Source organism: Pseudophryne corroboree, chromosome 4 (genome assembly GCF_028390025.1).
Source record: "Pseudophryne corroboree isolate aPseCor3 chromosome 4, aPseCor3.hap2, whole genome shotgun sequence".
In the NCBI taxonomy this organism is placed as follows: Eukaryota; Metazoa; Chordata; class Amphibia; order Anura; family Myobatrachidae; genus Pseudophryne; species Pseudophryne corroboree.
The window spans coordinates 715,878,746-715,906,276 of record NC_086447.1 but is presented as its reverse complement, the minus strand read 5'-3'; the positions used below and the strand labels follow the sequence as shown (position 1 = coordinate 715,906,276).

The 27,531-nt window shown below is 44.0% G+C and overlaps 1 protein-coding gene across 2 annotated transcripts; it reads left to right on the top strand.

Moving 5' to 3' along the window:
* The first annotated feature begins 1,298 nt into the window (after positions 1 to 1,298).
* Positions 1,299 to 26,913, top strand: LOC134910217 (ADP-dependent glucokinase-like). 2 transcript variants are annotated; one of them, XM_063917998.1, is made up of 6 exons: positions 1,299 to 2,350; positions 18,345 to 18,504; positions 18,945 to 19,135; positions 20,432 to 20,528; positions 23,053 to 23,189; positions 24,930 to 26,913. In XM_063917998.1, exons 1-6 carry the CDS (start codon positions 2,167 to 2,169, stop codon positions 25,595 to 25,597), a joined length of 1,437 nt encoding a protein of 478 aa, XP_063774068.1. In that variant the 5' UTR covers positions 1,299 to 2,166; the 3' UTR covers positions 25,598 to 26,913. The 2 variants fall into 2 exon arrangements, with proteins under 2 accessions (XP_063774068.1, XP_063774069.1); XM_063917999.1 differs by lacking the exon at positions 1,299 to 2,350 and adding an exon at positions 13,611 to 13,688.
* Positions 26,914 to 27,531: the final 618 nt, after the last annotated feature.

Below are 27,531 nucleotides of genomic sequence, written 5' to 3'. Positions count from 1 at the left end.
GTGTGTGAAGGAGAGCTTTCACACACAACGTTTTTTTTCCAAGCCGTGTCTGCTGCTGCGCATGCGCACAGCATTACACACGGCTCAAAGCCGTTGTGTGTGAAAGACCCTCCCGGATGGCAAAAAGCCGGACACAGTTTGTCTGGCTTTTTGCCATCCGGGAAAAGCCGGCGCGTGTGTTACAGCCTAAGTGTACTGTGTAACTGGTCAGTAGTTAAAACTAGGAACACAAAGCCAATATTTTATAGGAACAAGTCTGTGGCCTTAATAGTGACAGCTATAAACAATATTTTGATATAAAATGTTGATAAACTGACTGATATATGGTCATAGCTGAAAAAAACATTACATTTAGAAGTAAATACCACGTGACCATATTTTGCTACAGGATGGTGAGAATAAAGCTGACCTTCGCACCTACTACACTGTCTGCATCATACATGTGTTTATCTGCACATTGCTCCCACATCATGAGAAAAATCAATACTACAGCGCAATGTTTACAGATAATACATGAGAATATAATGCAAATAAAAATAAAATAACATTTGGAAGACGTACAATACAACTTGCAGTGGCCTGTTTTGACAACCTGAGGCTCTTTAGCTACTCCAGTATCTGTCTGGAAGGGCATCCTGGGACTTGTAGTACGTTGAACTAAATACATTACATTGAAGGAGGCTGAACTTCAGCCTCGTTTACATTAACCCTTATGTTCTGCATGCTATTATATCGGCTTGTTATGATTTTAGAGGGCAGAAGCTTGATCCATACTAAAAATATAGGAAAAGCCAGATCCACACAAAAAGCACACACACTCAGACCCATAAAATATAGATCCACACTAAATTCCAAAACACAATCAGAAAAGCCAGATCCATTCTAAATATAAAGGAAATTCCGGATCCATGCTAAATACTGTAGTGCAGGGGTTCTCAAACTCGGTCCTCAGGACCCCACACAGTGCATGTTTTGCAGGTAACCCAGCAGGTGCACAGGTGTATTAATTACTCACTGACACATTTGAAAAGGTCCACAGGTGGAGCTAATTATTTCACTTGTGATTCTGTGAGGAGACCTGCAAAACATGCACCGTGTGGGGTCCTGAGGACCGAGTTTGAGAACCTGTGCTGTAGTGTATATATACTGAAAAAGTCGGCTCCAGCTTTTTCAATATACTTAGCATGGATCCTGGTTTTCCAAAATATTAAGGACGGATCCAGCTCTTTCAATATGCTTAGTCTTGATCTGGCATTTACCCACACCCATTTTAGAAACCTGCCACTGACTTGCCAGCCAATGTTAGGTGCAAAAATGCCCTCTGCTACTGCTGCAAACCTAAAGCTTCCAAGTGGTGCTGCAGCAGCTGGGGCCTGTAATGCACATTAGCCAGCATTGTGTTCCAGAAAGCCTCTAGTGTTTTCATGACACACCCTGCCTCTGTTACAGGAGAGATAGGCAGGCACTGGCAGGCAGTGATGCACAGACGTGAGATGGGCAGGGAGATACCAGACACACAGCAGCAGCATGCCCAGCCTCAGTCAGCACTGCAGCAGCCACCCACCCCCCTGATCAGCTGGAGGCGTACACACCTAGCTAATGCCTCTTTTCTATAGGATGGAGGCAGGAGTCCGGGTGCTGCTGCTTCCGTGTGTGTGACTCTGCACTCCTCCTCCTACCAGGCAGCACAGTCAGAGGAAGAGGCCAGTACAGGGAGAGCAGCAGCACTGGGCTGTATGTATGAAGGGAGAGAGGCTGGAGAGAGGCTGCTGGTACCTGGGATATACAGGCAGGATTTTCATCCTGACCCTTGAGGACTCTTACCTGAGATAATTTACTCCAGGAGCCAGTAACCAGCCAGCTGCTGTGTGGGGATAGTATGTCTGCAGATGCTCTCTGTGTGTTGCATACGTGTAGCTAGTCCAGGGTCAGGGTTGTCACAGTATTTAGCATGGGAAAGTAATTGCACTGTGCCACTGGATGTATGTGTATCATTTGGAAGTGTATGACCCTGTACTGTGGCACAGCTGGAAAGGGCCAGTGCAGGTGGGGTGGTCTCAGGGCATTGTAGGGGCTCTACTTTGTGGCCACACAGAAACAGGGGTAGTAGGGACAAGTAGCCATTTGTTGTTTAAATCCTTTGGGTAGATCGCTTTTTGTCATTCCATGGCTGCCCCCAAGCTCTTGTGTCTCCCGCTGCTATCCTTGCTGGCCCTGTTGGCTGCCTACTGGTTCCGCAATGTGAAGGAGGACCACCTGAAGGACCGGATGGATACGGTGCTGTCATCGCTGCTTCGAGCTGAGCAGAAAGTTGGATTGGATGCAGACAGACCACCTCGCATAGCAATTGGTGAGTAAAATAGATTTTTATGTCTCTAGTCGGTGACCCGGTTGTAAACTTTTATTATCATCCTGAAGATTAGAGTCCTAGACTCTTCCAGAATTATGAACCAAAATCATCCTGTAGAATAGTTTCCAGCTCTAGCCTTTGTTATTTAATTTTGAAAAACTATGGGGTCTGTGTACTAAGCTTTGGAGAGAGGTAAAGTGGTTGGAGATAAAGTACCAACCAATCAGGCTGTGTTTGAAAAATGATACTTAGGAGCGGGATCCGGCTAGCATGCTGGCAGTCAGAGTCCCGACGCTGGTATAAAAATGATGCTGGGATCCTGACATTGATCACAATGCCAGCGCTGGGATCCTGACCCTGGCATACCTACTGTTGGCATCCCAATCGTAAGATTGACAGGGATGGTTATGGTTAGGCTGTGGGGGGGTGGGTGGGAAGGGGTTGTCTCAGGGTTAGGGAAGGGGAAGGTTGGGGTTAGGTACTAAGGGGGTAGGGTTGGGTACTAAGCAAGGAGGGTGAGAGAGGTTAGGGTTAGGATGCAGGGAGGGAGGGTTAGGCACTAAGCAGGGAGGGGGGGGGTTAGTGATGGGCACTAAACTGGAAGGGTTAGGCTGCGGGGTGGAGGGGAGGGTTAATGTTAGGCTGCGAGTAGGGAGGGTTACTGAAAGGATATCAGCCTCTTCTTGTACCCCTCGATTTGATGGCCACTGACGTCAGTGAGAGCAATCCTTAAAATTACAGATTATACACGACACCATGTAATTAAGAATCACTCTCCGTTTATTGTTCATAACAATGGTATATAAGGCATCATTGTCTAGGGAGGGATTGGAATGTCCAGGGAGGGGTAGGCAAAAGTAAATACTTTATTGGTTTAACTTTACTGCATAGGAGGGATAAAACAGGCTACATGGGGGGAAGTAGGATACAGCCTAGTACTTCATCTAGGGGTGGTGATTTCACACAGTTCCCAACAAACTATGGGTGGAGCTATATTCATTTTATGCAATGCAAGCTAAATCCAAGGCAAAAGAAAAAGAAACAATATTTACACAATGCACAATGACAGAGGAGATTTAACCCTTCAATCCCCTCTTAGAATCATGATTGTTATACGACATGATTCTTCTGTAGAGCCCCCTTTTTGTTTCTCCAATTTTTTAGATATTGAACATAATCATCGGGGCCTTTGCTATCAGAGGAGGTGATGGGGCTAGTGGTAACATCATAATACATCAAGACTGTGTCAATACCTTTAGATGTGAGTTTCTTTCCACAGGGAATCACACAATAAACTATGAGACCTATAAAGATTAAAGTTATTATTATGAATATACTTATTTGCACAAGAGCCTGTTTCCAATTTTCAATCCACCCAAAATATTGGCTCCATGGGTTATCAACACCTGAATTTTTCTTAAGTTCTATGGATAAGGTTTCTAATTTGTTTATGGCTAAAGTAACCTTACCATTAGGACCAGTGTTGTCAGGAATATATGTACAACAGCCTTCCACCTTACTAATGTAAACACATGTACCGCCTTTTTCTGCTAGAATCATGTCAAGAGCCATTCTATTTTGGAAGGTCATTTGGGAAGTGGCTTCTAGCTGTTCAGCTATACCTTTAAGAGCATCTTTGGTATCATTAACAAATCTTTGTTGGTTATAATATATATAATTAATCCAGGCTACGTTTTTATTTACAGTTACTATAGGGAACAATGATTCAAAACCCGCAGCCACTTCATCTCTAGCTTTGAACTCATTTGGAACACCTCTTGGGACCCCTATAGCATCAATGTATACGTGGGGGTCAAAGCTACCTCCTGGGAGTGCTCTTTTCTTTCGATTAGCAGGAGTATTAGAGGGAGGAGTGGGGTCATCGGTGATCATTAGGAGTGGCATTATGACTTTGGCCAGGGCACACTCACCATACCATGGTGTGTCTAATTTACTTCTAAGTTTCATATCCCCACATATGTAATAAATGTCGCCTAATGATCTAGTTTGGTTGACTAAAACAGTTGTTCTTTTATTTGCACAATACCCTGGTGGGAAGGTTTTTAAATTTCTCCCTGTGGTGGTGTTAGATGTATAACAGGTATAGTTTCCAGGATATATGGTTATGGTGCTTCCTGGGTTGGGATTTTTTGACAATATGGGATATTCCCTTTTCCACATTTCGCACTGACTGTCATTTGTTTTGGTGTCATTAAAAAGGCTGAAAAAACAATTTTCCTGTTCTAGGGGTATATTAAGGGGCACTGTACCTAGGTGGGGCCTAGATTTGCCACAGACATAACAGTTACTTTTATTATGTTTGCTAGCACTATACTTCATCCATTCTAACCAGAAATTGATGTCAGAGAAACCAGTTTCAATAGCTAGGGTGTCTTTAAAGGTGGGATTGTTAACGGCCATCATATCCTTGAAGGTGGTTATATGAGGTTTCAAGAGGTTGGGGCGTGGTTTAGGGGGCTTGAGCTGGGCATACTTTTCATTGTTAAACATATCCTGTAACAAGAATGGTGTAAGGGATGGGTTTAAAAAAAAAAGATTCACCTAGGACATAGGTGCCTGCATCAGTAGACTGGGGATGTTTTATGCTTAATATGAATTTACTATCACATCTGTTTTGTCTATGAAGGGTAAGACGGGTAAGCAGGGACTCACCATATTTGTCTTTTCTTGAGAGAGCCTCTTTGGGCTGGTATCCATAACTATGGCCAGAATTCCATCCCACTGATCCCCAATACGCACATTTATTTCCCCAATATTTACTAGTAACACAAATATAGGCTTCAGTGGGGGTATTACGTGTACCATACTGATCACACTGCCAGGCATAATGTTTGTTAAGACAGGGAGCAATGGTACAGAAATCTATTTTATAGGCGGCAACCTCAGTATTGGAGGAGTTATACCAAAATGTGTAGGTGCCGGATTTTTGTGTAATGTCTACTTCAGCTGTAGCTTGGCAAGTGAGGACCATTAGGATTATCAACATAGTCCCCAGGATAGAGGTAGGGGACAGGTTCCTCATCCTCCTCTGTTCTTCTGTCTTCGCTAGGTGGGAGGTCAGGGCTGTCTGCCCCCGTTTGTACCTCGCTGGAATCACTTGCTTCCCTCTCTAGGTCTGGTCTAGGAACCTTTTTCACTCGGGATGCATGGATCCAGGTGGGGCTTTCCTCTGTCAGGACTGCTGTTCTGGTTACTGCTACGACCTCTGTCTCTGGACCGTAGGTAAAGTCTCCTGGGCTCTTGTTCCTGGGGAGCACCTTCACCACGACTCTGTCTCCGACTTTAAAGGGGTGTGTAGGTTCCTGTGGATTCAAAGGGTTTTTACAAACAACCTCATGTTCAATTTCATTCAGTTTTATTATCAGGGACCTGACATACTCTTCTCTGATAAGTTCTAGATCTCCCTCCTGTATTACTAATGGTTTCTTAGCCCAAGGTGTAGGGAAGGGCCTACCCATTAATATTTCAAAGGGGGAGTAACCCAAAGTCTTTTGTGGTGTCATTCTAATTTCTGCCAAGATAATGGGAAGGACTTGCTTCCATTTGTGGAAGGTGCCTCCTGTGGCCTTCCTAAGCTTGTCTTTGAGGGTCCTATTCATGCGTTCTACGACCCCTGAACTCTGCGGGTGATACGGGATGTGGAACTTCCATTCCACCTGCAGGGCCTTTACCAAGGCCTGTGTAATTTTTGCTGTAAAGGCGGAGCCTTTATCACTATTGATTTGCAATGGGCACCCCCATCTGGGGATGATTTCCTGAGTTAGGATCCTAGCAACTGTCTTTGCATCCTCAGATTTAGTGGGGAATACCTCTGGCCATCGAGAGAACATGTCTACAATGACCAGGGCATACTCCTGTTTACCAGTACCTGGGATATGGGTGAAGTCAATTTGCAGGTGTGTAAAGGGTGTGGTGGGATATTCAAGATGCTGATGTTTTGCCTTGTCAGGGTTGTTGGGGTTGTTTCGCAGGCAAGTGATGCATCTACTGACATACTGATCTACTAATGACTTGGCATCCGTGACATAGAAATCATTACGTAAAAGTAAGGTAGTTGTTGCCTTACTGTGGTGTCCTATGCCATGGTAGTGAGCAATAAACAAGGGTGCACTGGACTGGGGTATACAAGGTTTCCCCTCTTTGCAGATTAATCCTGTTTTAGGATTCTTCTGCAAAACTGGGTAAGTCCAGTCAGCTAGGTCGGCAGTGGAGGCTGAGGCCTGTAACTGGGTGATCAGGTAATGGTTGTCGAGAGCTGGGGGGGTCATGATGGTCATGTGGGCCTGAGTGATGGGCTGTGAGGCTGCATGTTTGGCAGCAGAGTCAGCAAGGGCATTTCCAAGGGAGACTGCATCCTTCCCCCCGGTGTGTGCCCTGCAATGGAGGATTGCAATGTCAGAGGGTAAGGTTATGGCATGCAGAAGGTCAGAGATGAGTTGGGCATGTGATATGCCTTTTCCATCAGCTCCAAGGAAACCACGGCGTTGCCAAATGACCCCATGGTCATGCACGACGCCGTACCCGTATTTGGAGTCAGTGTAGATGGTGACTGGTTTATTCCGGTAAAGGTGACAAGCCCTTGTGAGAGCAATGAGCTCTGCAGCCTGTGCTGACTGGTAAGGAATGGGCTGTGCTTCCAGAATAATGTCAGGGAGAGTGACAATAGCATAACCCGCTTGGTACGTGGTGTCATTGGGTCTGCTACAGGAACCATCTACAAAAATGACATCCGCGTCGGGGACAGGGACAGGGGACATGTCCAGTCTGGGGGATGTTTCTGACTCAATGGAGGCTGAGCAGTCATGGGGTTCAGGAGGGTGGTCTTCAGGACCTTTGAGCCCCAGTAGAGCGTTGAGAACGGGTGCAGGACCTGAAGAGTTGGTGGCATACTTAATGGTGAGTGAGGGGTTGTTTAAAAGGAGAACCTCATATCCACTAAGGCGCTGAGCTGACATGTGTTGTGTGTGTAACCCTTTTAAAATGGTTAGAACATCATGAGTGGTGTGAAGTATTGTTGTGTGGCCTAGGGTGAGTGTGGTGGCCATTTCAGTTACCATTGCACAGGCTGCAAGTGCCCTGAGGCAAGCAGGCATACCTTGCACAGTGACAGGCATTACTTTGGAAAAAAATGCCACTGGGCGCAACTTTCCTCCATGAAACTGTGTGAGCACCCCCGCCATGGTTTTACAATTGTCCCTTGCAAACAAATGAAAAGGTAGTACATAGTTGGGGAGGCCAAGTGCCGGACTTTTCATTAACATACACTTTAAGCTTTCATATGCAGTTAACATTTCTTGTGACCATTGTACAATATTAGGTTTGTCTTTCAGTGTGGCTTGTCTCAAAATGTTATCATAATAGGAACAATCAGATATCCACTGTCTGCAGTAATTTACCATACCCAGAAAAGACAGCAGTTCTCTCTGGGTAGTTGGGGTGACCAGGCCCAATACAGACTGAATGCGCTGTGGACTGACTTTCCTTTCCCCCTGAGTGAGCACAAAACCTAAGTAATCCACATGCTTCTTACACCATTGCATTTTTGTTTTGGACACCTTGTGTCCACATTCACAGAGCCAGTTTAACAGTGATATACCATCCTCCCGGCAGGCCTCCTCAGTTTGACTACAGAGCAGCAGATCATCTGCATACTGTAGCAGGACTGAACCATGGTGAGGTTGCCAGGGCCCCAATGTGGCCTGGAGTACAATGCTATAGACAACGGGTGCGTCAATATAGCCCTGGGGTAAACGACACCAGGTGAGTTGCTTGCCCTCAAAAGAAAATGCAAAAAGTAACTGTGTCTGTGCATCCACTGGAATGCTAAAAAATGCATTTTTTAAATCAATCACAGAAAAAATTGCAGCATCTGCAGGGATAGCTGAAATGAGTGAGTTAATGTCAGGTACAATGGGTGCTATGGGCACAATGAGTTGGTTAATTGCCCTGAGGTCTTGTACAAACCTTACACTACCATCTGACTTAGCAACAGGGTTGACTGGTGTGCAGTAAGGTGAGATTATGTGTCTGAGAATGCCTTGTTGGAGAAACTGTTGTATCATTGGTCTAAGACCTTCAACCTTCTCTTGTGACAAGGGGTATTGCTTTTGATAGACAGGTTGTGTGTCAGGTTTCAGGGTTGCTCTATATGGTGTGCAAGGAATGAGGCCAGTGTCATAGGGACCCTCCGACCATAGAGCAGGGTTCACTTTGTCAAAATCAGGTGTAATGTCTGTTGCCTCCCACACCGGTAGGTGTGGGGACTCGACCTCCAGGCCACTGCTAGTGGGTGAAGGGAGAATGGAGATTTCGAGTTTGCTAAGAAGATCCCTTCCCAGAAGATTAATTGGACATTCAGGTATTACAGTGAAATTGTGTTTACCCATATACGTGCCTCCCGTGGTTCTGACACTAAGGGCATCTGTCAGGTAAGCATCTGTGGGTATCCCATTGATTCCCATTGAAGGAGCAGTCTTTTCCAAATGACCATCGTACAGGTCGACACACAAAACACTAGTAGTTGCCCCGCTATCTACCAGGAAAGGGATTGCTCTCTTTCCTATAATCAAGGTTAGTAGCGGTGGGTCCTTCCAGTGTCTGGTGAGTTGGGCAAAGGCTGGGATACCCTCCTCCGGGCCCCGTCAGTGGGAGGGATCCTGCCAGTCAACCCGGAATCGGACATGATCCTGAAAGGGGTTGTTGTGTGACTGTCGGGGATGATCCCGGGAGGGAGCCGGAGCTTGGGGCTGTCGGTGGTTTTGTGGGGGACAAGGGCAATCCCTTGCCCAGTGATCGTCCCTTCCACAGTTGAAGCAGGAGGTTTGTTTCCTGCTGGCAGAGTCAGGGGGGTGGGGTGGCCTGGCTTGTGGGTTTTGATATCGGGCTGGATTGCGGGGTGGGCCAGTAAAGTGCTGCTGGCGTCTATCTCCCCGGTTTCTGTGATTTTGGTAATTATGAGTTGGGGCATTCTGCAAGGGTTTTTTAACATCAAAGCATCCTGCAGCTTCCTTTTCATATAAGTGCTTTTCAAATTCCTTAATATTATCAGAGGTCCAGGAAGAAACACCTTGCTTAACAGGGACCATAACAGATGGCAACAAGTTATTTACAAAGGTAGAAATTAGTAAATGGTCTGTATCTACAAGAGTAAGACCTGCATCTTCAGACCAACACTTTTTAAACCTCTTCCAAAACTCAGTGACAGTTTCAGTGGGCTTTTGTTTACATGCTACGGCAATAGGAAGAGAAGCCCGGGTTTTAAAAATCCCTTTCATATGGGTCTCAATTTCCGTCCACATCGCCTTTACACCGTCCTCAGTATTGAGAGGGTAGCGAACGGCATCGTTAAAGGTGGTAGGAGTGTTTATGGTGGGAATCTTTTTCCAATCCCACCCGTTGTAATGGTCTATAACCCCATCTATGATCAGCTTCATATCTTCTTGAGTATAGCTGCGTCCTGTGCAAGCCTTTTTCAAGTAAGCTATGCAGCCGTCAGGTGCAACAGTGGGTTTGGGACAGTTCTTAACAATTCTGTCCAAATCCTCTATTTCAATGGGTTTCTTTAACAACTGATCCCCTACTGTCATAAAGGGCAGGTGCTGGGTGGCGACACTGCTGGCATCAGCACTGTTTTCAAGGAAACCAGTGCCGGATCGCGTTATGGAGGGGGTAAGAGGGTGGTGAATGATAACAGTTGAGTCAGCGTTACGGCGGGAGGTGATTTGTTTGTTAGGAGTAGGGGCACTAGGGGCGGGGGTGGTTACGTCTATGTGGAGGGTACTGTCAGGGGGGGCTATTCCTCCTGAGCCTCCTTCTCCTTCCCCTTCCCCTCCTCCCCCTCCCCTTTGCATCGGCATTCGTGACAAAGCAACTGAGCCTCCTTCTCCTTCCCCTTCCCCTCCTCCCCCTCCCCTTTGCATCGGAATTCGTGACAAAGCAACTGCAGCTAACAGATCTGTGTCTTTTAAGGAGGGGTATAGGGGACTGTAGGGCGGAGGAGAAGAGTTTTTTAGAAACTTGTTGCTTCTAAATTCCTCAGCTTTGTGTAGTCGGGAAGTTACAGATTTTATTCTACGCTGTTTCTGCTTGATATTTTTGTCATACCAATGAGGTGCTATCGTGAGCCATTGCTCTCCTCCAGCGCGCATATATGTCATGTCCCATTGTGGGTCATGATCATACCACGGCCAGGCTTCCTTGTCTCCCAGACAAAGCCCTTTGATCATGTCCATATAAAATGGATAATTAATACCATCACGGGGGAATGGGCTGGGGCTGCCAACTTTCTCTGTCCACCCCGCTAAGTTATCTACCCAAGGGTTAACTAAATAATAATCTGTGGTGGAGTTACGGGCAACATATTCCTTACATGTTTCTCCTGGTAAAGGTGGAGGATAAATGACTGTCTTACTCTGACCCCCTCCCATAGTAAAGAATACAATCTACACCAGCTTTCTACGCAATTTCTACAACAACTTATAACAACTGTCTATGCAATATCACAACAAAAATGCAGTTTAAAAAAAAACCTTCTATACAATTTCACAACAAAAAGACTTTCTATGCATGCATTAGCTAACACCAGTTAATTAGTCATTGACAATATCACAATATTATCTGTATAATGAGAACATGAAATCTTTTGACGGGTACGCTTACCTTCGTACAAGATGTCAGAAAAAATACAGCGTTTTAAACAGGAAGCAAGAAAAGTGTTTGAGTAAGATATCTGGCAGACGAAAACTTACCAGCCGTCTGAACCAAATATAAGAACTTATCACACTACAAACATACAAGAATATATAGGCGATCAAATCGGGGTATTTTCTACGTTACGTATAGACCCCAGGTCTATTTTTTAAGTATCCCAGATACTAACGTCTTTGGAGAATTGCGCTTTTCTCAGACGTATCTTTAAGTCCCAGACATTAAAGATTATATGGTATCCCTGATACCTGTTTTATGGCTTTACATAAAACTACGTAATATTAAGTCCCGGACTTAAATATTACCTTGTCACGTGTTCCCGGAACACGGAGCGAGTTCAAATTCAGTGTTTGAACGCAATCCCTTACGGAAAAGACAGACAATGAATTCTCTATCTTACCGATTCGGGGGCGATCAACTGAATCCAGGACTGAGCCCCCACTTGAAAGGATATCAGCCTCTTCTTGTACCCCTCGATTTGATGGCCACTGACGTCAGTGAGAGCAATCCTTAAAATTACAGATTATACACGACACCATGTAATTAAGAATCACTCTCCGTTTATTGTTCATAACAATGGTATATAAGGCATCATTGTCTAGGGAGGGATTGGAATGTCCAGGGAGGGGTAGGCAAAAGTAAATACTTTATTGGTTTAACTTTACTGCATAGGAGGGATAAAACAGGCTACATGGGGGGAAGTAGGATACAGCCTAGTACTTCATCTAGGGGTGGTGATTTCACACAGTTCCCAACAAACTATGGGTGGAGCTATATTCATTTTATGCAATGCAAGCTAAATCCAAGGCAAAAGAAAAAGAAACAATATTTACACAATGCACAATGACAGAGGAGATTTAACCCTTCAGTTACTATGTCATTACCTAGCAGGTTACAATACTTCTCTAGCAGGTGTCTGGATTCTCCTCGTTAGGATGCCATTGTCTGTCTTCTGACTGCCAGCATTCCAAGCGCCGGGAACCCTGATACCATCCCTTATGAGCTGGTTGGTTGGTACTTTATCTCCGTCCCCTTTATCAAGGCTTAACCTAAATTAACCCCTAAATCATGCACTGACAGGCCTCAATATGGCAAGCATTCGATATCCCGGCAGTCGGGATCCCGGTGCTCAGCATATCGGCGCCGGGATCCCGACAACTATTCTCCCTCTTGGGGTGTCCACGACAACACTGGAGGGAGAAAAAATAGTGTGGCACGCGTACCGCTCTTTTGCACTTGCCCTACTGCCAGCATTCCGTGGTGGGGATCAGTACAGCTGGGATATCGTAGTAGACACCTTAATATACCTGCTGAAATACATAATTGCTATCTATACAAAATTTTCAGGTATGTTCCCAAATTCTAGAAATTTGTCCCTGAAAATATACACCACCTCCGAGCCCACACTAAATTCATTTGAGCTAGCCCACACTAAATTCATTTGAGCTGCCTCTTCCATGCACTTCTTTCTTTCAGTCATTTTACATGCTGTAAAGTAGATTATTTAAAATGCAAATACTGTTATCAAAACAACATGACCTGGAGATTGTACTGCTCCAAGGTCCACCAAGACGTTATCACATGGGACGTTATTTAATGTGCCAGCTCACCAGCAAAATGTACAATGTTGTTGGCAACTAGGGGTTCTTCATTTGGCACATATATACAGTACTGCAATTGTAATCCTGTGAATGATTTATTTTGTGGTTCACTGGATCTAGTTATTATTTATCAACTTTTTTTATTTTGAAAATAACTATTAATAATGTAAAGTTGTAAACTAAGGTTTCAATAAGCCAACTGGTTGAGGATGTGTGCCAAAGGTCATATAAATAGTGTTTAGCTGCCATTTTCAGTGTAATGTGTGGGGGAGAGAGCTGCAGGTGTAATTCTGAATGATTTGACAGATTTGAAGCAGGGATTACGAGACAAGTACCTGTAGCAGGGCTGGCCAAACCAGTCATCGAGATCTACCAACAGTTCACATTTTCCAGACCACCTAGCTGGTGCACAGGTGAAGGTATTACTAATTAAGATGTGCTGCATGCATTCCTAACTGACAATTCTACAGATCTCCAGGAGCCCTGGAAAACATGAACTGTTGGTAGATCTCGAGGACCGGTTTGGCCAGCCCTGACCTATAGCATACTTGCCTACCTGACCCTCTCCATGAGGAAGAACATGCTCTGTTCCTGGACTTTCCTGGTAATGTATGATTGCCATCACCTGTGGTGAAACACCTTTCTTATCAATTGACTAGCTCACCACAGGTGATGGCAATCATACATTACCAGGAAAGTCCAGGAACAGAGCATTTTCTCCCTCATGGAGAGGGTCAGGTAGGCAAGTATGATACAACTACTCCTAGTGGTTATTGTATAGGGCAGTGGCACACTAACAGTCCAGGTTACAGGAATATCCCTGCTTGTGCACAGATGGTATAATCAAACTAACTGAGGTACTAATTAAGTCACCTGTGCCTAAGCATGGATATCCTTAAAACCTGGACTGTTGGGGTGCCTTAAGGACTGCATTTGGGTACCACTGGTGTAGGGATAAACACTGCAGTATCTTACAGGGCCTGTCTTGTTTTGCAGCTGTGACATCTCCTGTAAGTACAACTATTGTCTTTGCCATTTGCAGTAGTGTGCATCATCAGCGACATAGGGCATACACACTGGACAATTTGAGCGACGTGTCATTCTGATCCATTGAAATCGGGCGCAGTGTTTACAGTATTGTGTAGTGTATACCTGGCATTTGATTATTTTTCTCCACATCCTGTTGAGTTGTGCAGGAAAATTGACTAAAATGGTTTAGCTTGACAGACAGAAATGAGAGTAGCTGGATATCGCTGTGATGTCATGAGGAACTTAATTCCCCCCAAACATTGCTAATTTCTCTATGCATAAGCTCTAGTATGGATATTTATAAACCCCTCTGTTTTTTGAGTAGTGTGCCTGAAGCATTACGTCCTGCTTTCTTGCTAAACAGTGCCAATTCTATGTCTGTCCATATAGGCGGCAGTTCTCAGTATTGTCAGCATGTGAGAGCCCAGGAGCCAGAAATCTCAGCTGCTAAGGGCTCTTTCTGACAAGCAAACGCATATTACAATTTGCTCACGTGGTGCTCCAAACAGAAGACATAATCAAAGCTAAGTGTTCAGGCAAACTGTGGTGGAAATCACACGTCTGTGCTGTAAAATACAGTATGCCTAATATTTTGTTTAGGACTGTCCTACAGTTTCTACCACTCCTCATCTAAACAACAGAGGATTGCAGACACCGTGAAAAATTATCCTGTGCAAACTAGTTTGCTTAGCTCGCATTGGGAGCGATTCATGCAAGGCCATTTTGTGACGGGATTAGCAATATTTTTTTTAGAACTGTGCATACTACTGGCAATTTCAGAGTTATACGCAGATCAGTTGCAGCTCTATGTGCAGCTGGATGGGTGTAACTGTGAGACAACAGGTCATTTACACGTAGGCTAAGTTTAGATAGGGCGTGTAGATGGCTTACTGTGCAGTTTGGTGTATACAGAGAGCTGTATGGATTTCTTGCACCAGTTGTAGGGCTGGTGCAAGTCCGCACTGGTAACGATGGCTGTATGCATAGATGTGTGCACCTCACATTCAGGTCCATGCATGCAGTGCGGGTGTAAGTGTATCCTGCTTGAGTGTAACTCTGTCTCCTCTGTGTTTTGTTTGGAACAACACGTTTGCCGATTAAGACAAAACACTCGCATAAATAAACTATCCTTCCTTTAAGACTAATGGCATCAGATTTATTTGGTGTAATCTCTATAGATCGTAGTGACTGAATTCAACCTTTATCTGCACCCTTGCAATATTTGTGGTCACCTATCCGCTTGCAAGCAATTTCAAATGATGATCTCTTAATACAGCTTTCACATCACTGTACCGGGTCGCACCTGGGATTTGTGCACGGGTCCTTCACGGGTGCGACCCTGTTGAGACCCCATTCAGACTGGTGGCACACACCCGACATTGCAGAGTTGGTGACGTGTGCGGAGGTGGCGCCTGGAGATCAGATCATCTCCAAGCATCGCCAGTCCCTCTAGCGAAGCCTCTGCCTATACTGTAAACGGGTCACAGGTCACATCAACTCGGCAACCCGTTCACACTGCACCTGACTCGGTAATAACCGTGCTTTTATTCCCGGGTTGAAATACCGGGTCAGGTGACCCGGGAATTCGGGACATCCCGCTTTCACACCGCACATCGACCCGGCAATATATCGGGTTATTTGTGCGGTGTGAAAGGTGTATAGGACTAAGGGGGACATTTACTAAGCAGTGATAAGAGCGGAGGAGTGAGCCAGTGGAGGAGTTGCCCCATCAACCAATCAACAGCTCTGTATAATTCTATAGTATGCAAATTATAGATGTTACTTCAGTGCTGATTGGTTGCCACTGGCAACTCCTCCACTGGCTCACTTCTCTGCTCTTATCACTGGATAGTAAATGTCCCCCTAATTCTCTGGCAGCGTAGATGGTGTAATGGTTAGCCTAGTTTTGACTCCTGATGAAGTTCTACAATAGGAAAGAACGTGTAATAAACATCAGTTTTTGCCAGCAATAAGTTTTAGGCATGTAGAATACAACAGATCAGGTGATTGCATGTAAAGGGTTCTGCTAGAGGCAACCATTCATGAAAGTGATATCGCTAGCAGCATTTCACACCCTAATAGTGCTGAGCTAGCACAAGGTCACTGAGATCTGTGTAAACACAGATTAAACATCTATAGCTAGAAAATCCAGTCAAGCAGGCTTTCTGTGAGTTTGGGAGCAAATGTTACTGAACTGGAACAGGATGTTTATAGGAACTGACCAACTCCAGCTTCACTGCCTCATAGACTGCACCATTAATGGGTTGTAGCCCATTGACTGTTTTGTTGGCAATAAATATTCATCCCCAAACAAAGGTAGGTAACAAGCGACTTTCTGTTTGTTGCATAACTACACATCACAAATCAGCCAAATGTATTATCATCCTTTGTTTATACAGTGCCAATATCTTACTTTGTGCATTCCAATGAAGGGATCATGATACAAATCACCTACAGTAACATGAAACAGAAGGTATAGATTGCCCTGCCCAAATCCTATATGTGGGATTGCTGCTTTAACCTGCAGGAGTAGTATAGTAATGGAAATACAATTGTATATTAATGATACCTAATTTAATGCTTAACTAGTTGCATTGATGTGACCAATTCGTGTGACCATCTCTCTCCACTTTATCACTCTCCAAGGCTTAAGGGGGGTACACACGGAGAGATCTGCGCTTAAATTCTAAGCAATCGACTAGATTGCGTAGAAAGTAAGCACGGATCTCTCTGTGTGTATGTCCCATAGCGATAGCGATGTGCGGCCCAGCTGACCCTAGATTTGTCATGCATGCATGCCAAATCTAGTAGATTGTTCACTTCACTGCTCTGTTAAGTGAGCACCCCCCCCCCCCCCCCGCTCAGCACACATCACGCTGTGTGCTCAGCAGGGAAGCGAGATGCGCGCTGAGCGGTGTGTGCTAGATCGCATCTCCCCTGTGTGTACGGGGCTTTAGTACACCTCTCTCTTTGTCTTATATTAAATTTTGTTTGAAAATCTGAAACAATTAAGGAGGGTATGCTGTTAGTAGCAGTAATTTACTGCTGCTAACAGGTTAGCAGGGAGCTATGCAATTAGCCCCGATGTGGCGTGCTCCTTTCCCCGATGCTGCACTTATCAGGGATTATGCTTTGGGTGCCTCAGGCACCTGAAGAATAATTTGTAATAAGTGGCTGCTGGAGCTGCGATAACACATGGGATTGGGAGTTTATCCCGGATCCCATGTCGATTGCACGATCACGGGTCCGTTCTGGGCTGATAAGAGCGGCCTCTAATTGGATATCAGCCCGTTTTTATCGTCGGAAAACAGATGGCTTCTAAATTAGATACCCCCTTAAGAGTGAAAATATGCAAAAATAGAAGTAATCACAAAGGGGCAAAAACTTTTCCATGCCACTGTATCAGTAAAGTATATAAAATGATAGTTAGATTCTGATTGGTTGATATGGGCAACACCTTCACTTATCCTCTATAGGTTTGCTACATCCTTTCCGCTACGGTAGAGTTCCCAAGACTCCACCATTACAGTTCAGGTTTTAAGGATATCCATGCTTGAGTCCAGATAGTTAAATCAAATTGACTGAGGTATTAATTAAGGGGCCTATTCATCATTACTAAACAGGGGTTTTTAACAATTAAATCACTCCTGTTTCTCATTTTTATATGGCAGTCTCATTCATCAAGGCTGTAACGAAAGAGATACCACTCATATCTCCTTGTTACAGCCTTGCCATGATAATTTCCACACTCCCCATACTAAAGTAGCCTACACAGTGCCTGCAGCACAACACCAGGCAGGTAGAGGAGACCCAGCAGGCCGCTTTTTGCAGGTGGCATATGCAGGGGAGGAGGGAATCTGTACAACAGCAGTTTGGGGTTACAGCTGCCGGGTTAGCGGCGTGGGGAAGGGCAGGGGGTACGGAAGCCAACGGTCACATGTGCATTGTGATGAAGTCCTTATAGACACGTCAACTGCGGGGTAAAAAAGATTACCTTTCAGAAAAGCTGCTTCGCAAAAATAGCAGTTTTTCAGAAGAGAGTCATAGAGAGGTCATGATGAATATTAAAAAAAAATTGTGAAATTGAAGAATGAGAATTGAAAAAGACAAATTCTCATTTCACCGTTTTATCCTGATGAATATGCCCCTATGTCACCTATGCTCAAGCAACGGTGGCGTTTGAGAAACTTCCATCTTCTAATTCTCATTCCTTCAATTTATCTATGTAGTACCTAATGCCATGTGTAACCCTAGAGAAGAAGCGTAACAACCAATATGTGATCAAAGATTGCATTTATAATTAAATACTCCTAGATCATTAAATAAAATTGCAGGAGTCTGTCATATGACTGAGACAATGAAACTGTAATGGTTATGTCTGTATTTCATTTTGATAAATAGTAAATTGCTTGTGGGCGTTACTTTTCCATGTGGGTATTGCTAAGTCTGACTATATATGATGTTAATGTTTCTATGTGTTTCTGCAAAGGCACAGGTAACTACTGCCCTCATCAGTCAGTCTGCTTGTATTTGCAAACACCTCCCATACACCACCATGGTCTGTAGAGTGCTCCACGTGGGAGAAATACTGTAACAGAAGACATAACTGATCCGCCTTTCCTTGCTTTCCTGCACAGGCTTTGGAGGATGCCTTGATATAATAGTAGATGGGGTGGCACTGATGCAGGAAGCAGCCATAGAGCCCAGTTACAATCCAATCCACCACAACTTTATCGAGACGGAGACGCAGCTGGCAGAGAGCTTTGCCTACTTTTTTCCTCCTGGTGCAGCTTCAGAGTAAGACTTTTATTAATCTAATACATGACATATAACACTTCTTATTTTGCCAGCCGCTCTACTACTTGTAGGGAGGGCATCAGATGGCAGATATCTTATACAAGTACAGCCTTGAAGGCATTATTAAATGACAATTACAGAGCTAAACTTATTTTTTAGTAACAACAGTCTATTAATTAAAGTATTCTATTTTCTGTTATTTAAAATAAGAGTATGAAGTTTGGTAAAACTGAAAGAAGAGATAGATTGTCACAGTCTTGCTCTGTAATCGTAATGGAAGATGAGCTCCTTTCCCCTAACGCAGACAATTCTGAGTGCATTGTTCATTTTCACTATATTATTTAGCGGGCAGACAAAATAAATATTAATTTGATTGTTTTTCGTTAACGTCTAACATTTACTTGTTTTCTTACATTTGATATTTTTTGTTTCTTTTACAGAAGATATGTGTCCAATGAAACCTTGTTCAGGAAGCTTGTAGGTGCCTCTAAAAGGCTCTCTGAAATGCGTTGGGCTCTGGGTGGGAATGCTCCAGTCATGGCCAACCGCTTAGCTGCTGAAGGATGTGATGTTCTGCTTGGCGGTCGTTTGAGTCAGGATGAACTTAGTGTGTTGTCTGACCGCATTACAGGTGAGATATCACGATGACTAGTAAGCTTGTGTCTAAACCAGCACAAAACATGATTAATGGTACTTCAGTGTTCCAGCCAATGCACACCTGTGACTGGTGATACTTTGTCTTTTATTAGTACAGAATTTAAAGAAGGAAATAAAAACGTAACATGGAGATGGTAGATATTGTAGTTTCCAAAATACATTGTTTTCCTCTGATGGCGCTGTAATAAATGGAAGTCCACAGTCACTCCAGGATGTCCATGTGTTTAAAAGAGGCACACCAAGGTAACCCAACGCATTTCGGGACTTTACCTGCCCCTTTATCGAGGCAGTGTCCTTGATAAAGGGACAGGTGAAGTCCCGAAACGCATTGGCGTTACCTTGCTGTGACTCTTTTAAACAAATGGACATTTTGGACTGACTGTGGACTTCCATTGGGGAACAAGCTTTGGAGCCATAAACTGGGTATTTTCCCTGTACAGATTTGGCTCGGTTTGAATTAAAACACCATCTCTGTGAAACAGCAGTGCTATCCACTGTGCCACACTACTTGAAGTTTGGTGTGTTGTTAGACTTTTGCCATTTTATACCAATTTTATTTTTGTATTCCCTTGAAAAATGTAACATAGCAATTTTACTGTGTATGTTAATCAACAACACTAACATGAGCACAGTATGTATATTTACAGGCTTTGACAGTGTTTTTTGAAAATTTAGAATAATTACTTAATTTTCCCTTAAAACAGTGTTGCAATTCTTCACTATAATAAGATATATTCTTACTATAACAAAACTTCTCTAATCTGCTATAAGAGTAAAAGCAATGGTTTAACAGTTGCTATGGCAACCAGTGGAGACAGTATATTTTAAAACAGCCACAATTGTAATACTTTGTCTTCCAGTCTATAGGGGAACATTTACTAAGCAGTGATAAGAACGGAGAAGTGAGCCAGTGGAGAAATTTCTCCATCAACCAATCAGCGGCTCTGTATTATTTTATAGTATGCAAATTATAGATGTTACTTCAGTGCTGATTGGTTGCCATGGGCAACTTCTCCACTGGCTCACTTCTCCGCTCTTATCACTGCTTAGTAAATGTACCCCTTTGTCACTAGAATCAGGAGTTGATTCCTATAGCAATCTGAGATCCTATTGTGTAAAATTATGGTTTAACAAACTTATAACTTTAGTGTGATTTTGCTTCTCTTTTTTATGTGTTTTAATTGGTTTTGCATGAATGTGAAATATTCTCTTATTGTTACATTTTTGTGGATATTATTAATGTGTTCATGTGCATGATCCTTATTTGCAGTTGCTGGGGAGTCCTTAACGGATGCCGACATACATCTCATTATGGAATATTCAACAGGGGCTAAGTGGGGAAGTCACATCTCGCGGAGAGCCAACAGGTGACTGGAATCCCAAATTTATGGAGAAAGCTTCCAACTTATTATAGTATACTGGACTGCTAGGTGTATTAAACATTAGTGTGATTTTAAAATAGTTTATTATTATTTTTTGTAACTTTCATTTTTCGGCAATCATCTGTAATTATAATTTAATTGTAAGTAATTTAATTGTCTTTTCTTTTTAAAATGCTCAATCCATACATTGAAAGTCCCATTTACCATTCCCAAAATTACCACTCGCACATTATGTCCAGCAGTGACTGTAACCCTTCTGATTATGCCAGTACTGCACCCCATATTGATTATATCAGCATACACATTGGGGGTAATACAGATCTGATAGCAGCAGCAAATTTGTTAGCTAATGGGCAAAACCATGTGCACTGCAGGGGGGGCAGATATAACATATGCAGAGAGAGTTAGATTTGGGTGGGTTGTATTGTTTCTGTGCAGGGTAAGTACTGGCTGCTTTATTTCTACGCTGCAAATTAAATTTCAGTTTGAACACACCCCACCCAAATCTAACTCTCTCTGCACATGTTTTATCTCTCCCCCCCCCCCCCCCCCCTCCGCCCTTCAGTGCACATGGTTTTGCCCATTAGCTAACAAATTTGCTGCTGCGATCAGATCTAAATTAGGCCCATTGTTTGGTCCTGTACCTGCACTGGGCCCCCAGCAGTGCACTATAGGCCTGATTCAGAGATGGGCGCAGTGCACACAGCATCTTTGAGTGCAGCTTCTGTGTGTAAATATGTTAATGCTGCAGGAAGTATCTTGTGGTAATAGATGCTTCATGGAAGTTGCTGTAATCTGCTGCTGTGCCTGGGGATGAAGCAATGTATTATTTCAGAAAACCTTGTCCATTTGAGGATGGGCGGTATTTTCAGTGGTGGCACCGGGCTCGTGACACCTGGTGTGGCAAATGGTTCCCCCGCACGCTTTCTGCATGCATTGTCAAAAAGGGGGAGTGGTGTCAATGGGAGGGTGTGGCCTTAGATTACACAGAGTTTACTTCAATTCGACAGGCCTGGCCTCACAGGAAGGCCCCGTTACATCACTCCAGGGGCATGCCCTGCATTCCCGGAGGAGAACCTGGGCTGCCCCATGAGAATGCACAGTGCAGCACCCAGCTCCATGTCACTAAGGAGGAGCCAGTATTTTGGTGTCACCCCCTGAAAATGTGACGCCTTGTTGTAGGCTGCACCATCTTTGTGATGTCTCTGGATATTTTCATTTTGCCGTCACTAAGAAATCTGTGTCGGAAGTTGCAAATCCTGGCCAAGGCATGCCTACACAATGGGGACAACCCATCCCCTGCTTTAAAGAAAGGACTTCAGCCCTGCCCCCCAGTTGACTGTGGTTTTGGGTCACTACAAGCAATAATGCGGGAGCAGTCCTGCACATATGCTGAACGGGTCCTGGCAATTGGAGTAGTAGCAAACCATTACTCTGATTTAGCAGTGCTGATTGTCTGAACAGTCTACCCTTTCCATGTTATAAGACAGGAAGGGCCATTTGAGCAAGAGAAAAATCTGCACCCAAGCCCCGCACCTGCTTTCATTAGCAAGCAGTATCTTTTGAAAACTGGAGCTTCTGCATATGTGTGGCTTCATATTAATTCATTTACATCCCATAATGTATAAGGCAGGTTACGTGTAGAATGCTGGTCAGGCCAGGTTACTCAATATTGTCTTTAGCAGACCTGTGACTCTAGGAGAGGGTAATTGTTAAGTTACATTTGGACAGAGCTATAGTAAAGTAGATTTCTTAAATTGACTATGTATTATGAAGTAGGATAAGGTGAATTTGGCATGGATGTCAGAGACACATCATTAGCTAGCAAATAGCTCTGGATAAATGAGATTGAAAACGGTGTAGGCTTTCTAATTGCAAAAGCATGTAAAGTGGTTGCTAGTCCATATAGATGCACTGCTTGCTCAGTGGACAAATGATCGACTATGCTATGGCAGTGTGTGTATCTATACTAGCCAAAAGACAGACTATTTGAAACTTATATTTTCAGAACATTGAGCTAAAGGTGGGCAGATATGTTCAGGTCTTGTTGCTCCACTTGGACATCATCATCACCTTGAATTGGATGAGATCCAAGAGTTCCTGGTTTGGGCAAAGAGCATACATATACTTCCACTTTCTACTGGGACCTATTAGTGCAGCTGTGGAGGCCGATCGTGGTCAAATTCCAACTCTGCTCAACTTTTCCTCTGCCTGTTATTGTCCATCATACTCGCTGATATCACAGCTTGTGATCACATACAGCAGGGGTGGGGAACCTTTGGCCCTCCAGCTGTTGTTGAACTACACATACCAGCATGCCTTGCTACAGTTTTGCTATTTGGCCATGCTAAAACTTTTGCAGGGCATGGTGGGGTGTGTAGTTCAAGAACAGCTGGAGGGCCAAAGGTTCCCCACCCCTGACATACAGTATCATTAGGCCAATGCAGTGTACTGGGAATCTAATCTAATCCTATATATGGCCTTATTAACACTATTCTGTTTTTACCAGGTACATCGTGCACAGTGATATGCACAATCCCATGATTGATTCCCTGGAAGATTTTAAATCGCAGCTGGAAAGCTTTGAACCAGATCTTCTTGTGATTGGAGGCTTACAAATGATGGATAGTTTCCCCTTCAAGCCAGGTGAGAGCAATACCTTAAATTACAGTATGAGAACTGTGTGTATTACTTGTACAGAGAGCAGTTACCAGTGACGGACTGGGGCTGCTTTACAGCCCTGGAGTGTGTGTGTGCACGCGCTCGTATGTCAAGGGGGGTGCAGCCACGGTCACAGGGGCGTACCACAAGTAGGAGGGGCCTGGCCTCGCAGCACTCCCCCCATCTATCTTAGTAACACACACGGATGGGAGGGCAAAAGAGAGGCAGAAGGCTGGACTGCGTGTGGCCAGCCCGGCTTTCTGTTTAGCCCAATAGGCCATCGGCCCTTCTGGTATTTGCCAGATGGCCAGTCTGGCCCTGCAGTTACATATGTCTACCACCAATTTTATAAGTCTGTAATGTGTCTAAGCTCATGATCTTATTGTAATATAAAGTTTATGCCCAGGCTATGCCATGCCTGTTAGTTACTTGGAATGGCTTCATAAAATTATAATTCCAGACAGGATGAGGATGAGAGATAGAAATATCAGTTTGACCATTTCTGTAATTCCTGCTGTGTGCATCCAGCATTCCTTCTCGGTCATAATGCCAAACCCCATTAACTGTATATACTACTGCAGTAAAACATTAAGGAAATACTAGTGGAAGTGGTGGCCCCATGGAGACCTGCAATACTGGCACACGGCAGCATGAGCAGAGGAGTCCTTAATGGCTTAAACCGAGCTTGGGATTTAGGCAGAAAAAGACAAATTCTTCACCATGTTGCTTCCATGCACGTACGCTGCTGTTGAACCGCTGTCATATTAACAGAGCTAAACCAGTTCCATTAATTTGCCAATGAATTCCTCCCCATTGAATGACCTATTATGTCTGTCTTCATTCACCCACTATCAGAATGTACTAAGCCTTGGAAAGAGATAAAGTAGGCGGAGATAAAGTACCAGCCAATCAGTTCCTAACTGCCATGTTTGAAAGATGACAGTTAGGAGCTGGTTGGTTGGTACTTTTTCTCCATCCACTTTGTCTCCAAGGCTTAGTACATAGACCCCTAAGTGCTTTTGATGATCCGAATACCAGCGTGGTAGGAATAAATAGCAACACTCTTCTGGGACTCTAAAGGCCTACAAACATTCCGCCACTCGGTCGCCCTCCTGATTCTGTTCCTTGCCTCCTGGTACCCTGTTACCTTCCTGGGATCCTGCCATTGGCAATCTCTCCTATAACCCTGTGATGAAAAATTGCTGGGTTATTGTTGACTGTAATAAGACTTGGTTAAAGTAAAATAAAAATAAACTCAATTCTATGGAGTTTTTAGTTTATTAACAATTCATTTGTACGCATGTAAATATATATAGACCACAACTTTTAAATTCTAGGTAATAATACCATATGAAGCGTCCAATCACAAGTTTATGCATGATAATACATCCAAAATGGCTGTCTCCATCTATAGAACATAGTGAATTTCTTTCTGGCGCCTTAATGGCAATATAGACTAAATGACTGAAGAACTACACAGTAAGCTAGTATGGACTTGCTGCTACTTTATAGATAACTCTAGTATGGTGAATTACAGTATGCATGCTTAGTGACTTGGGGCGGAATCTGTGAACATTGTTCTCCAAGTAAAGGAACTTTTTAGAGAAATATATAGGAAAGTATAATGTTGGGCAGATACTGTAAGAAGTTTAAGTAAGATTTCAAAATGCTTCAACAGTGTTTACTGATCTTGTAGCTGTAATTTCTCTGTGATTATTTATACAGGTCAGCGTGAAGCCAGGTTGATGGTACTTCAAGAAATGATGCTGTCTATGGATAATAAGATAGGCTCCCACTTTGAGATGGCCTCTTTTGTGGAACAGAGCCTGATGAAGGACTTACTAGAATATGTCATACCTTACGCTGACTCCTTAGGCATGAATGAACAGGAGCTTCCCAATTTGCTTAGTCTAATTAAAGGGGGAAACATCACAGTCTTATCAGACCCATACCCTCGAGTGGCCTCCATTCTTGACCAAATGCGTGAGCTTTATACGCTACTCAGATCCCAAGAGCTTAGAGAGGGTCAAAGACAGCTGACCAGGCTACATGTCCACACTTTGGCATTTCAAGCCATGATGGTGACCAAAGGATCCATATGGAAAAACACAATGTCCGCTACTGCCAAGGCTTCACTCACAGCCAACAGGCACGTGTGCGGCTCTGCTCGGATTGACACCCGGAAGGCCAAACTCATCATGGATGACTCTTTCTCAATCAGCAGAGAAGTGGGCAGTCAGAGGATACCTTTAAAGGAAAGTCGCCCTGTGTCCTGCTGGGAAGAGGAGACCTATGAGATTTGTCTAGCACCTGTCTTGGTTTGTACTGAAGTTTTCCAAACGGCAGGTGGGGGAGATAATATCTCCGCTGCTGGACTTGTGTTGCAAATTTGAATCTGTAATATCTGCTCTGCAAGGGTGTAATAGTCAAATTCCATGGATGACTATTTTACAGATGCTATGCGGTCATCAGTAGTATACAGGTTTAAAAGAGATACTGACATTATCTGAGCCATACTTCTTTGTTTCCTTTTTCCGTGGAAGTGTTTATTTTTGCTATAAGTTCCTCCTCCCAAAACCCCCAACTAGTACAACTGCTATGTTGCAATACTGGGACCCCCACTTAGTCATGCCTGCAGAACCACCATGCCACATCTTGGTATTTGAATGTAATCTTCTCCAGGTTCCAGTTTTTGATGCAGCAGAGTGGACCAGGAACATCATCAACCTGCATATGCAAGCCTTTAACATTCCACGCTATGAACCATGAAACCTCATACAGCCACAGGTGTAGGGGGGGTCCTGGGAGTGGGAACGCCAGTACATTCCAAGACTTTTTAGCAAAAATAAATGCTTTCTATGGACCATTTAAATAAGCCATCAATGTGAACAGGTCAGACAGACCTACCGTGCATTTACTTGTTTTATTAATGTATTGGGTTTTTTTCATTCCCATTGAATGCACATTCCAAGTATGTTGCTGCGCCCCTCACTGTCTGTTTTTATTGGCCATGTCTGAATTGTATTGTGGACAATTTGTTGTTGTGTTTTTATTTCTAGGTATGATTTTCAGCCAACTGACAATGAAGGCTTATTTAATAACACGGTGTAAAGATAAATTAGCCATAACTTAGCAGTCAATTGGACATAAGCTTTGGCAAATCTCATTCACTTATAAGCTGGGTACACACTGGAGCGATGTTGGGCTGATTTGTGGTTTCGTAACCTCAAATCGACTACATCGCTCAGTGTGTATGGGTGATTGCACGCTCCCGTGGTCGTTACCGAAGGACACTAGGTTTGATGTGCAGCACATCAAACCTAGTGATACCGCTAGCGACCTTGTTTGTGCTAATGCAGGAAGGAACATGATGTTCCATCCTTCATTAAAGTCGTTCCACTGGGCTCAAGGACATTTGATGTTGGAACGAATGCCCGTCGCTCTAGTGTGTACCCAGCTTTAGAGTAAAGCACCAAACGTAATGTTACATAAGCCAAAATGGTAGCATTTAAAAAAAAAAAAAAATTTTTTACAAATAAAGTGCAATTATGCAGCAGCCATAATAACCAAAAGTAACTTTGATACATAAAGTGAGAGATAGCAACAACACCTTTATTTTCATTGTCTATGTGTCATTTAAGGTCTTTTGGCACATAACTGTTTTACTTGTGAAAGGGGTATAACTTCAAATAAAATCTCTAATTTCTCTGACGTCCTAAGTGGATGCTGGGGACTCCGTCAGGACCATGGGGAATAGCGGCTCCGCAGGAGACAGGGCACAAAAGTAAAAGCTTTAGGATCAGGTGGTGTGCACTGGCTCCTCCCCCTATGACCCTCCTCCAAGCCTCTGTTAGGTTTTTGTGCCCGGCCGAGAAGGGTGCAATCTAGGTGGCTCTCCTAAAGAGCTGCTTAGAGTAAAAGTTTTGTTAGGTTTTTTTATTTTCAGTGAGTCCTGCTGGCAACAGGCTCACTGCAACGAGGGACTTAGGGGAGAAGAAGTGAACTCACCTGCGTGCAGGATGGATTGGCTTCTTAGGCTACTGGACACTAGCTCCAGAGGGACGATCACAGGTACAGCCTGGATGGGTCACCGGAGCCGCGCCGCCGACCCCCTTGCAGATGCTGAAGAGAGAAGAGGTCCAGAAATCGGCGGCTGAAGACTTCTCAGTCTTCATGAGGTAGCGCACAGCACTGCAGCTGTGCGCCATTGCTCTCAGCACACTTCACACCAACGGTCACTGAGGGTGCAGGGCGCTTGGGGGGGCGCCCTGGGCAGCAATGAAAGTACCTATGCTGGCTAAAAATACATCACATATAGCCCCTGGGG

Excerpts from the sequence above, each read along its gene's own strand:
- LOC134910217 (XM_063917998.1), top strand. The coding sequence starts at position 2,167 with ATGGCTGCCCCCAAGCTCTTGTGTCTCCCGCTGCTATCCTTGCTGGCC. Across the intron at positions 18,505-18,944 it reads CCTCCTGGTGCAGCTTCAGA|AAGATATGTGTCCAATGAAA; the intron begins GTAAGACTTTTA and ends TTTCTTTTACAG. Across the intron at positions 23,190-24,929 it reads TAGTTTCCCCTTCAAGCCAG|GTCAGCGTGAAGCCAGGTTG; the intron begins GTGAGAGCAATA and ends TTATTTATACAG.